The 13174-nt window shown below is 39.0% G+C and overlaps 1 protein-coding gene across 3 annotated transcripts in view; it reads right to left on the reverse strand.

Annotated features, from left to right (window-relative positions):
• Positions 1-11296, reverse strand: part of NFATC3 (nuclear factor of activated T cells 3) — a 92745-nt gene extending 81449 nt beyond the window's left edge. The window contains exon 1 of one of the 3 annotated variants that reach the window (XM_043436386.1): positions 10819-11280. In XM_043436386.1, coding sequence (XP_043292321.1) covers positions 10819-10921 — 103 coding nt within the window. In that variant the 5' untranslated portion in view covers positions 10922-11280. Of the gene's footprint in view, positions 1-10818 lie in introns of all 3 variants that reach the window. The other 2 variants (XM_043436385.1, XM_043436387.1) reach the window with 2 other exon arrangements.
• Positions 11297-13174: the final 1878 nt, after the last annotated feature.

Genomic DNA, 13174 nt, shown 5'->3' on the forward strand with positions numbered 1-13174 from the left:
CACTACTATTTCCTTTAAACAGTGACCAGATGATAAAAAGTCAAAGAAAGTTTCAAAACAATGATCAGTCAACATGTACCAGGTAACATAACAAAAGAACCTTCTTGCTTTTGCTCTGAAAGAAGACTGCTGCTTAGAGTCATAAGTGTTTGTAAAAAGAAACAGGTAGTAGACAAAGAGTAGCCCAGAGGCAGCACTGGTCTTGGGAGATAAGAATGTGTGGCAGATGGCATACTGATCAAAATATCAAGGAAAAAATGAGTGTCAGAACTAGTGGCTATAGAAGGTAGAGTAGTTTTACTTTAGTTCTAAATTCAACCAAAGAAAAAAGTAGTACTTAACGTATCTGTTAAAGCATTTAAAAGCAAATGTTTACATTAAAAAAAAAAAAACTATCTTAACTAGTAATTTAGCATTTTTTAAATTTTGAACTTTTGTCTAATTTAGGTTTAGGATAATTTTCATGACAAATCTAAAAGTGCTTTAAATTTTAAGAAGTGCATAATTGGCCTGCAAAGGCCACAAACCAGACCCTAAGTAGGACAACCTGGGAGAGAGTTACTAAAGAGAAAGACCAAATCCTCACTACTTAAAACCTAGAAAGTATGACTTCTTGACCTTCAGATCCATAAGGAAGCAAAGAAATCCAAAAGAGCCAAATTCTGGCTGAGCATGGTTAGCTGTGCGGTACCCTTTATTGGTCTGGCTTTACTACAGCTACCATTTAAAAATGTCTAGAGCAGGCAGGAGTAACAGGCATTCCGCAAGCAGCCACTCTGAGGGCAAAGTAGAAAGTCTAGCCATAGGAACACAGGTAACTCTGCCTCAGGTATGTTTGATTCCATGTGCTCATCATGAGTCTTGGTTTTACCAAAGGAAAAGCTACTTCTGTACTTGAACTCTTTCTGGGAGTAGAGAGGCAAGAGGAATACCAGAAAGAGCCCAAGTCAGAAAGTGAAGTGAAAGTGAAGTCACTCAGTTGTGTCCGACTCTTTGCGACCCCATGGACAGTAGCCTACCAGGTTCCACCGTCCATGGGATTTTCCAGGCAAGAATACTGGAGTGGGTTGCCATTTCCTTCTCCAAGTCAGAAAACTAGGGTTCAAATCTCAACCCTTCTACTTTCTAGATGGTCAAATCTACCTTCATTTATGCTTCCTCAGGTAAAATGGAAATAGTACCTACCTCTTCAGGTTATCATAAGACTTAGAAATAATGTATATAAAAATAACTTGCATATAATAGATACTCAATAATGTTGGGTTAAGTATAACACACATAACACACAAAAAAACAGAAGTTACAAAAATGATGAAAATTACAGGCTAGGCAAAAAAAAGTTCAGGATTTTCAAGTAGAAATTAAGCAATTTACTAAAGAAAAACAAAAACTAGGAGCCAGAGATCCCAGGCCTCTGTTCTGTAACTAGCTAGTTAAATGGCCCTGGGCAAGCCAACCTGAACCTACGTTTCCTCTCTTATAAAATGAAAGAATTAAATAAGCCTGAAATTATTCTGTGCTTTTTGGCAGTGTCACTCAACTAGCAATGGATATGAATTTAGAACCCAGACCTAGTTCAATACTACCTCAAAATAATGTTTCTAAACTGTCTCACAAAAGAGACTATGAAACAACATGTGGCTGGCAGAGGCAGTTCGGACAAACGGGTAGAAAGAAAGATTTCATACCGGGGCTGAAATAAGATGATATTAGTTTATAAAATTAATATTAATAAAGAGAATGTTATATTAATGTATAGAGTAAGGGATATAAAAAAGGTAAAGCACAATGAGGAAAACCAGTATAGAGGCAGATTATAGACAGAAGGGAGCAGGAATCAAAGATAATTTTAGCTGTGACTTTTAAAACTGAATTAGGGAATAAAATATGAAGAGAATACTACATAAATCCAAACAGAAGCTGACCAAGACTTGAGTTAGAACAAAGAGCAGAGAGAAAGGGCGAGATATAACTCATTTTCAGGAAGTGGCAAAACCCAGCAATAAAAATACAGCAATATGCTGTATAAAAGACAGCAATAAAATAAAAAGACAGCAATATGCTAATTCAACAAAAAATAATGTAAATCAGTAGAGCTGATTTACAATGCTGTGCCAATCTTACACCAAAGTGACTCAGTTTTACATACATATACATTCTTTTTTAAATATTATTTTCCATTATGATTGTTCCCAGGAGAATATAGTTATACAGTATGGCCTTGTAGTTTATCCATTCTAAACATAATAGTTTGCATCTACCAACCCCAAATCCCCAGTCCATCCCTCCCCCTCCTCTCCCCCCTTGACAACCCATGACAACCACAATAAAAAATATTTTTTGTAATGTATTAAAGAACTACAGACACAGGAAATATGGCTTGAATAATAATTTGTCAATGACCTAACAATTTTAATATAATCAGAAGTATGAAACCATCTTCTAGAGCCCAGTTTTTCACACTAAAGGTAGTTATCTATTAGACACGGCCAACAATGTTTTAAGATAATGAAGAAGAAAATAAGAAAATAATGTCAGAATAAAGGTAAATGCTACTTTACTGATACTTCCATCTCAGTTTTCTCTGTTTAAACAAGTATCTGTTTGCTGGCTTAAAACAAAATTTCTTACTCTGCATCATGGCCTAAAGGTTTCGAAACTCCCTATTATAGAAATTTTCAAACATAAAGTAGTGAATACAGTATAATTAGTCCCCATACATTTATCATGTAACTTCAACAATTTCCGAACATCATTCTTCACTGAACCTTTACTGAAAGGAAGTGAAAACTATAAGGAAATGTTGCTGGCAGAGGAAGTATCAAGTTTCCTTAAAATGCTTATACAACAATAAAAAAATTAAAAAGCAACTTTAAAAAAATTTCATTTATTTATTTAGGTTACGCTGGGTCTTCACTGTGGTGTGCAGAGCATGCATGGGCTTCAGTAGTTGTGGTGCACAGGCTTAGTTGCCCCATGGCATGTGGAATCTTCCTGGACCAGGGATCAAACCTGTGTCCCCTGCACTGGCAAGTGGATTCTTAACCCCTGGATTACCAGGGAATTCCCTAAAAAGTAACATTTAGATATAAGTTTCTATATTTTCCCCAAAGATTTTCCTTATATAAAGGACAAGCTTAAAACATATTCCTTTAGAATTCAGTATGATTCATAAATGGCAAAACATAAGATATAAATTTCAGATCTTCTTTGCTCTGAAAGGTACACAATCAAAAGAATTTATATGTGCATTATTTTTGTGAATTAATCTCTACTAATTACATATAGGGCTTCCCTTGTGGCTCAGATGGTAAAGAATCCGCCTGCAATGCAGGAGACCTGGTTCAATCCCTGGGTTGGCAAGAACCCCTGGAGAAGAGAAAGACTACCCATTAAGATTTAAAATCTAGTCTTAAAATTAAGTTCAAGTTCTCTAGTTTCATTTCATAATAAATTTAAAGGTTTAAGAGATTGACAATACTTAATAAATATTAGACTGATGGATATAAGCAACACGGTCAAACATTAAAACTTCTTTTCAAAAATTAAAAAACTTTTAAATAATTTCAATCATTAAACAGTAAGTGAATTTTCCGATCCCATGTAGTTACTTAGAAAATATTTTAGAAAAACTAAGTATTTTAGAAAAACTAAAAAATACCTACTCAAAAGCACATCACAAGATCAGTTGTTTCCTTCCAATTTATGCACACCACCAACATCCCACTGCTAATTCTACCCAAAGAGAGAAATGGGTTTTGGAAATCAGACATACCACAACTAGCTTTTGTTAAACCAGTTTTCAAAAAAGTACATGCCACAGCAAATTCTATTAACTTCACAATGTTATTTTTTAAGTGAATATTTTTCTTATCCTAATAGAGAGTCCTGAAGAGTTTGTGGTTTTAAAACTTTCTATCATGGAAATTTTAAAACATACATAAAAATACAGAATATTATAATGAATTCCCATATATCCATCATCTAGCTTCAACAATTTCTGAATGTCATATTTTTCCTCAATGCTATTTTTTTTATTTAAAAATAAATAAATATTTTTATTTTTAACTAATACTGAAAAATATTTACATTTAAGTATGACTCACAAACTGTCCAATAAAAGTGTTATGGCCAAAAAAAAAAAAAGTGTTCTGGCCGATGATGGAAAAAATGTTTTCAGAAATATTTTTACATGTGATATAAATCAACATTCTTTTTTTAAAAAAGTTATAATTTCAAAGCTCACATAATCCTACCTATTTTCTAATTAAACAGCAAAGGTGATAAAAATTTAATACAAAATTAAGAAATATAAAAATTTTAAGACACTGAAAATAGATTTTAAAGCATTAAAAATCTCACCCACTTCTGAAACATAAATAGAAACTGTACATTTTGTAAGAAAAAGAAACCTTCAAGTGACTTTTCCAGTGTACCTGAGATTTTCAGGTTTTCATAAAGACACATTTCCCTTACACACAGGAATATCAATATGTTAATTAAAACTGTCCCAACAACTAAAGTTCAGCTATCAATTCATAGACAATTCATAGAATATTCTGCTTAAATCTTACAGATCCAATTGTTCCTGTCTTCTCAAGTCCACTGAATTCATGCAAACAGGTGAGACTCATGCTATGTAATTATATAAACATTACCAGAAATACTGAAATATATGCAGACTCACGCTATGTATGAGCTAAAACTATGGCTGTCAAAAAAGCTTGCTACTGCTTGTTACTCTCCTAAGCCTCCCTGAACAAATTCACTCCTCTTAAATTCCACTGTTACTTGAACCTCATATGGCATGCCTGGGCAAATTTGATGACTTGGATTTTGTTTTAGAAGCCAGGCTTACTGCCAAGTCTGCTATGTCTACTCCCCTGACCCACCAGAACAGCTTTAGACAACACCTTCCTTATTTATGTTACTGCTGTGAGCAGTCAAACCACTGCTTACTATTAAATGAGGCTCAACCTCCTCAGGTTTCCTGTCTCTTAGGAGTAATGCAATTGACTTCAATGTATTCTGGCTTCCTCAATCCCACCTCTTATTAAATATAAAACACCACCAACATCACCATACTGAATCACATACTAAGGAGGAAAGCAAAAGATACATTAAACTTCACAATCAGTAACACAACTCATTATCTTCTCTTAAAATGTTTCCATTTTATATATTAGCATTTTACTTATCATTTTTTCTGAAGAACCATGAACTCCACATTTTCTTACCAAAAATGTCCTCATGATCACACTTCATTGAAAAAATAAACGCAGAGCAAGACTCAAAAGCAAGGTCTGGGATATAATTCAGTAAAAATACATACAGTAATTTTAGGCAAAGCTCATTGGTTGACGAAAGGCAAGTCATAATAATAAGTTGATTCTCCAACTTACCTTAAGTTAGTATTTCAAATGCCCTTAAATACTTAAGTTTCAGGACTTACTAGACCCTCCCTGCAGTGTCTTGGCAATATACACAACATCCAAGTTTTAATTTTTATATCATCTAATAAAATTACTATAGTTTATCTCTGCTAATAGTTTAGAATATATGCCAAAATAACCTTTCTGTATTGGCAAATCCCACTGACAGAGGAACTTGACAGGTTACAGTCCACGGGGTAGTAAAAGAGTTGGACACAACTGAGCAACTAAAGACTTTTGAGAGTCCCTTGGACTGCAAGGTGATCTAACCAGTCCATCCTAAAAGAGATCAGTCCTGAGTGTTCATTGGAAGGACTGATTTGAAGCTCAAACTCCAATACTTTGGCCACCTGATGTGAAGAACTGACTCATTGGAAAAGACCCTGATGCTGGGAAAGATTGAAGGCAGGACGAAAAGGGGACAACATAGGATGAGATGGTTGGATGGCATCACCAAATCAATGGACATGAGTTTGGGTAAACTCTGGAAGTTTGTGATGGACAGGGAAGCCTGGTGTGCTGCAGTCCATGGGGTCACAAAGAATCGGACACGACTGGGAGACTGAACTGAACTGACCAACTATAAACAACAACAAAAACAATTAGCAAATGGGAAAATCTAAGAAAACACAGGTATAGCAATGCTCTTATAATGATAAAGTTTTAACAAAATAATTCAAATGTTTTCCTCAATTTTCTCCATACTCACTAAAACACAGTTATTCACTAATCTCCATCACGAAATTCTGCTAATACCCTCAGGAGTATTGTCTACTTCTTATCAGGAAAAATGTCAAGGAAACAGAATATTATTTTTCCAAGTGAAATGGTGAAACGTTTATCATTGACTCAATCACCTAATATATATTCTCACTGCATTCAAGTCTAAGGAAAAAGCTGACCAATAGTATGAAAGTAAGGTTCAGCAGTAATCAAATCTTCCTTTATAGTATCTAATGTGCTGTATAAACACACCATTAATTTCTACAGGAAATCATACACACAACTTCCCTTTTTTCATACTGATTTAAATATCCAATTATACTTAGTATGGTTAGTAAAGCAACCATCCTTCACACCATACTGAGTTAGTAACAATTTAATTCAAATAAGTAGAAAAATGTAATTAAAAGCAAATGACATTCAGTGTGTATATTTAGTAAGATATGAGAAAGGCGGTAACACTGAAAACAGGAATAGAATTAAAAGGAAAAAATTAAAATATTTAAGACAAATATTCCAACTCATTTAGTAAGGTTTAAAAGACTGGATCTCTCAGCTGCCCTTACTCTCTCTCTCAATATTTTAGCTTACTATAGAAAAAAGGTCTAAGAAATAGGAGGAAATAAAAAATAATCAATCATCAATTTGTAGGTATTTTTTAAAAAATCTTATCATTTTGAAAAAAAAATTACCACCACTTACTGAGTATCACTGGGCCAAGGACTGTGCTAAGACCTTTAAATACATTTTATCTCATTTAAAACAAGAGAACAAAAACAGAGTACAAATTTTAATAAAAACAAAAAAGTGAGAAAATGAACTTATCTAAAAGACAGTAAATTATAAAGAATACATGAATCAGATGTCCAAACACTAAACAGTCAAACACTATAGATTTAAGATTAGGACAATGATCTAGAAAAAGTTCCTCAAATTCATTTTTTAATTTTTATTTTAAAAAAATTTCCCCTCAATTTTACGTGTGAAAAAGCTGCATATTAAAGTGGTATCTGACAAAACTACACATCATAAAGTAAATTTCTAATAAAAACACATATTCCATCTATTTCTCCCCTTTTAAAAAGGAACAACAGATAAAATACAACACACCTACAGCACACCTTCCTCCCAGTGACTCTCCTCCGGGACTAGAAAGTCAATGTTTAGTAACGAACAAATCCTAAGAATGAAAATTTAAATCTGAAACATCAAGAATATTACAACATCTAACTAATATATATCAATACACTAAAATAGAGCGCCAGAAGCTATCCTCCATGATGGCAAATAATATTAGCAAAATACATTAAACACCAATTTAAAATTCTCTATTTACTCGTGAGGTATATCTTCATTTTCAAGCTAGGTATTAAGTAAAAGAAATGCAAACATAGTATTTTGATTCACTTTTAACTGGAAAAATGTCAAAGTTAACACTGTCCTCATATTTAAAAAAAAAAAAAGCTAAAGACTCTAGAATCTTAAATTTTCTTTAATGGAAAAAAATCTCAAAATACCTTGGTAAGCAATAAACTTAAGTCAGTCACAATGTATTGACTTTATCAAGTGTCAAATCATCTAATTTGTATTTTACAAGCTTGCTAAGGATATTCACTAAATTCAGCTTCTTGCCTTGTCCTCAGTCTCCATCCACTATCCTCTCCACCTCCAAATATTTTTCAAGATCTTCTGTATGGAAATTTAGATATGACACAAGTACTCTCAAGCCTTTAGAGAGAGGGAAAACCTGGAACCCAAAATGACCGAAAGCTGCCGTCTTATGGTATTGACCAATAAAAGTCAAAGAACTAAGACAAGTCTCATAAACTTCCCTTGCCATTAAAAAAAAAAGAAAAAACAACTGACTCAAAACTTAAGTGGTACTTTTTCATTAATTGAACAAATACTGGTGCCTACTATGTTAAAGGCACCTTGTTAGGCATCTGTAAATAAGATACTGATATTATCCCTACCCTCGTGAAATGCTCCACTCCACTGAGAAAGAGAACTCAGACACAAGTAAACTCACTGACATGACCAAATACTGATCTGAATTCTAGTAAGCAGTTTTACTCTCATGGCCCACCTTACTGCATATTATCATCCTAAAAGCATGTTAGTTAATCCACTTAGTCCTTCAAACTACACACTCTTAATTATGCTTAGTAAAATGAAAATTAATTTTGAACTTCCCTGGTGCTCCAGTGACTAAGACTGCACTCCCAATACAGGGGCCTGAGTTTGATCCCGAGTTAGAGCTAGAATCCCACATGCCTCAACTAACACGCAGCACAGCCTAATAAATAAATAAATTTTTAAAAGAAAATTAATATGACATAACTTTGAAACCTTAATTCTGAACATTTAACACATCATTTTCAAAAGAATTTAAAAATTAGCTAGTAGGTGTTCATAGCAGCACTACTTACAACTGCCAAAAGGTAGAAAAAACTCAAGTCCATCAATGGATGAACAGATAAAGAAATCGGAGTAAATGTACGATAGAATATAATTCAGTCAAAAAAATAAAATAAATTAAAAAAATAAATAAATAAATAAAAAGAATATAATTCAGTCATAAAAAGGAACAAAATACTGCTATATTCTATAGCATGGATGAACCACAAAAACACTGCACTAAGTGAAAGCCAGACACTAAAGGTCATATATGTATGATTCCATTTATATGAAATATCCAGAATAGATAAATCCATAGAGACAGATCCCAGATTAGAGACTGGGCTGCCAGGGACTGGGAGGGGGCAAGGGAGAAAGAAGAGCAACTGCTTAATGGGTTTGGGGTTTCCTTTTAGGGTGATGAAAATGTTTTGAAACTAGATAGATGTGGTTGCACAATGCTGTGAATGCACTAAATGCCACTGAATCATTCAATTAAAAATGGTTTGTGTCATGTGTACTTTATCCTAAATTTTTAAAACTTAAAAAAATAGCTACTAGACTACTTTAAAATGGACCTTTTGACACAAATAAAACTGCTCAAGTTTAACTTTGGGAAAACCAGTTATAAATCAAGTTTCAAATCTTAACTTCTTCGAGATCCATTTTGATTTTGACCCATATCAAAATGTCTTTTAGAGGACTTATGGCAAAAATCATTCTTTAAAAAGCTGTTTTCATAGCTTGTAAATGTTACTTAATGTTTGAGATGTACATTCAATTCCAACTACATGATGATTCTTCTTTATTACATGTTTGGCTAACATCTTTATGGATCATCTGGTTGGTATATAATGTTCTCAATCAAGTTTGTGTCCAATAAAAGTTTGCTGACATCATCAACTGTTTATCTTCTTTATAATAAAAATACTCATTCAAACGATGTATTTTTTTGTTAAATCCCAGTAATCTAACTACAATTCAATGCAACCCTCTCCACAAAAGCCACTTTTCCCGTTCCTATCTCTACCATAAGCTGCAACACCATTCAGTCAGACTAGTAGCACAGTTATTTGGGTTACGTGCCTCCATCCCATTTCCCAAGTTCCTTGAGGGGCCTCTCAATTCTTTCTGCGCCCATCATAACACTACCAAACACCACCCTGAGCATAACAGGTGCTCAAACGATGTCAATGGGATTGAAAAAGACATCTAACATTTAAAAAGCTAATAGAACTGATAATAAAGTACAAATACTTCGCTGAGAATTTTTATATAATACGTTCTGATATGTTTTTCAGTGCAAGCCTACAGAGCAGTCTGTTGAACATCAATATGAACATGAAGTAATTCACCTAACACCCGGAAAGAATAAAGGGGGATTAGTCTTATCCATTTCCCTTTTGAAGTTCGCTTGCATAAGTAATAGGGAAACTGAACTTAATGAACCACAGTATTCCAAACCAGGTCACAGGAGAGTTCTAAGTCCCCAGCCATCCTGTTTCTATTTCCTGATTGGTCTGACCTCCAAGCATTATGGTGCTCAGCCTTTCACGATCTCCTTTAAACTCAATACAGGATCTCCTTCAAAACATCTTCCGAGATGAGCTTTTTCTGAAAATAAAAACTGACTTCCAGAACTTTCTAGGAGAATTTCGGACAAGGCACCCCACTTTTTAAAATGTTCCGAAACACTCTGCTGCAAAAAAAATAGAAATCTATTTTTCATAAAAGTCCCGTTATAGTTACACTTCTAATTAAATGTGAGCCATTAACTTGCACAAGTGGAAATTTAACACTACAGCATTACTCTCGTAGCGAAGTATATTTAAATAGACATGTGCACGAATTTTAGAGAGCTCCTGCACTTCCAGAATGCGCATCTTTCAAATGGAGATTGTTTTTAACACCTAGAATAGATGAAAAACCAAGCCTGCTTACACTTCACAGGGGCATTTCCTTCACACCACGCTGGCAAAGCAGCGACAACCAAACGCCACCTGGGCAGCGGCCCCGACCCTCGGCCTCCAAACCCCCGGAGTCCAGGTCCCCACTAGTTTGCTTCCAGCCAAGACCGCAGGCACTTCCAAGTCTCTGCGACTCACATGCCTCCTCAGCGGTTTAAATCCGCTCTTTACTCACCACACACACCCACACACACACACGACGTTACTAGACTCGGGACGACCGAGGGACCAGGGAGGGGGAGAGCTCGTGCGAGCGAGAAAAGCTGACGCTCCTCATTCCCGCCCCGCCCGGCACCCACCTGCAGGCCGCGAGCCCGGGGGCGGCGGCGCCGGCGCCCCGTCCTCGCCAAAGACGAGTTTAAAGTCGAGCTCGTCGTGGGCGCCACAGTTTGCAGTAGTCATCGGCGTGGCCCGGGGTGCTGCGGCTCCTCCTCAGGCGGCTGCGGCGGCGGCGGCGGCGGCTCCTCAGCGCCGCTTCATGCCGGGCCGCGCCGGCCAGGAGTTCGCGGCTCCGCAGCAAACTTTCCGGGCGGGGACCGCGACTCCGAGCGTTCCGTTCCGAACTCGAAAACTGGCCGCGCGCCGAGCCGCACCACGAGCCGCCGCCACTGGCAGTCGTCGGTGCCCAAGCTGCCACGGTCGCCTTAGACGATATTCCCCGCCCCCCAACAGCCGCTGCCACCGGCGCGCTCCCGCGCCGTAACGCGCGCCAGGCCCCGCCCACTACCGCGCGCCCGCCTGACCCGGCAGCCCATAGGCCACTGGCGCCGCGGGCTAGCCCGACGGCCCTGCCCTCTCAACCGGCCTACCGCGTGACCCCCTCTCCTGGAGAAGGAAGCCATGTGATCATGGAGAGTCGGGTAGCCCTGCTGCCTCTTGGGAGTTGTAGTTTGGCCTCCACTTCATCACCTCCTAAACCTGGACCCGGTACCAGAGCGTGGGGTCGGTCCATAGCCCTCTAATTAGATTGAGGGGCCCACTACCGGCCAATCAGAGATCCCCTTCCTTCTTGGGTGGACCCCTAGCTGGGGAAGGGGCGCTAAGAGCCTTGGGGTTAAGGGTGCGGTGACTGGCGGCCGCAGAGCTACTTCTGCTCGCTGAGTTTGGGGAAGGTAACAGCGCTCGGGAGGGTTATGTGGCTATCACTCACACCCTCATCTCTTCACCCCAACCTTAATGGCGGAGTCTCCAGAAGGCGGGGACTGGGTTGGGCTTCCAGCTAAGCTAGAGCGGAGCGGGAGAAGACCTGGGTTGCGCGACGGTCCTCAAGCCTGTTACCCGTCGCTGCAGACCCACCCCTGCGGGGCGGAGCCCGCGCTTCGCCGACTGAGCCTTTGTCTACCCCCGCCAGCCCGCCTAGCAGCTGCTTTCTCGAGGACAGCCGGCGCATTCGAGACCTTGGCGAAGTCCTAGGAGCAGGGTTTGTCCTCTGCTGTAAGTCAGGCTAACTGAACGGGAAAGCCCATCGTGAACTCACGCCACTGTAAGGGCTCTGTGACCTCTGCATCCCGATGCACATCCATTAAAGCGGAAGAAACTGTACCACCCAAACTGAGTGGCTGTTAGTGGGAAGGAAGTGACACTGTATCAACAGTTTTCAAACTCTCGGCCCCTCCCCAGGGGGCCAGTCTTCCCCCGAGACAAGCTAACATGCCTCCTCCTGGAGCCTGGGGTGGAGGCTGTGCCCAGGGACGCTGAGCCTGGCTTGTTTACTTAGGACTCCTGCAAGGCACAGGGTGAACCAAGATCTGGGAGAGGTGACAGTGACCAACTCTCCTAGTTCCAGGCCCTGAAGGGCATAGCATCCCTGGAAGTGTGTTGCCTGAACTAGGGTCTCAGGCAGGTGCAAGAGCCCAGCTATATTCTATACTGTCCACAAAAAAATCCCTGGCTAGAGACTTGAGAATCCCTTGGACTGGAAGGAGATCAAACCAGTCAACCCTAAAGAAAATCAGTTCTGAATATTCATTGGAAGGACTGAAGCTGAAGCTCCAATACTTTGGCTACTTGATGCGAAGAACTGACTCACTGGAAAAGACTGGAAGGCGGCAGATGGGGATGACAGAGGATGAGATAGTTGGATGGCATCACCGACTAGATGGACATGAGTTTGAGGACGCTCCGGGAGTTGGTGATGGACAGGGAAGCCTGGGGTGTTGCAGTCCATTGGGTCGCAAAGAGTCACGCATGAGTGACCTGAACTGAACTGAACTGAAGAGGGCAAGGGGGAGCACCCTTAAGAAATGTCTCAGTATGTGGACTGACAACGTGAGCTACTAGGGAATCCTAGGGAAAGCCCAACTAAGTCTAGGGTCAGCAAGACAGAGCACTTCCAGACCAGTGAGATGTCTATCTTGGATTGGTTCATCCCTGAGGTCAGAAAACTTTTCCTGCCCTATGCTCTGTACTCATACCTGTGCTGGACCTGGGGAGGCAGAGATAAATTAATCTCCCTTCAGGCATCAGGGAGAGGCCAGCAAATCTAATAATCACTGTGCAAAGAGATTATGGCTGTGCCAAGAACTCAGAGGAAACTCATAATCACCCTGGATGCAGGGCTAAGAAGGAACTGGCGAGATGGGCAAGATGGTTCCAGGCAGAGAACAGATTTCCAAAGACTTGGAAACCAGAGAGTACATGCAGTGAATAAAAGCC

This window comes from Cervus canadensis, chromosome 18 (genome assembly GCF_019320065.1).
Source record: "Cervus canadensis isolate Bull #8, Minnesota chromosome 18, ASM1932006v1, whole genome shotgun sequence".
NCBI classification, from domain to species: Eukaryota; Metazoa; Chordata; class Mammalia; order Artiodactyla; family Cervidae; genus Cervus; species Cervus canadensis.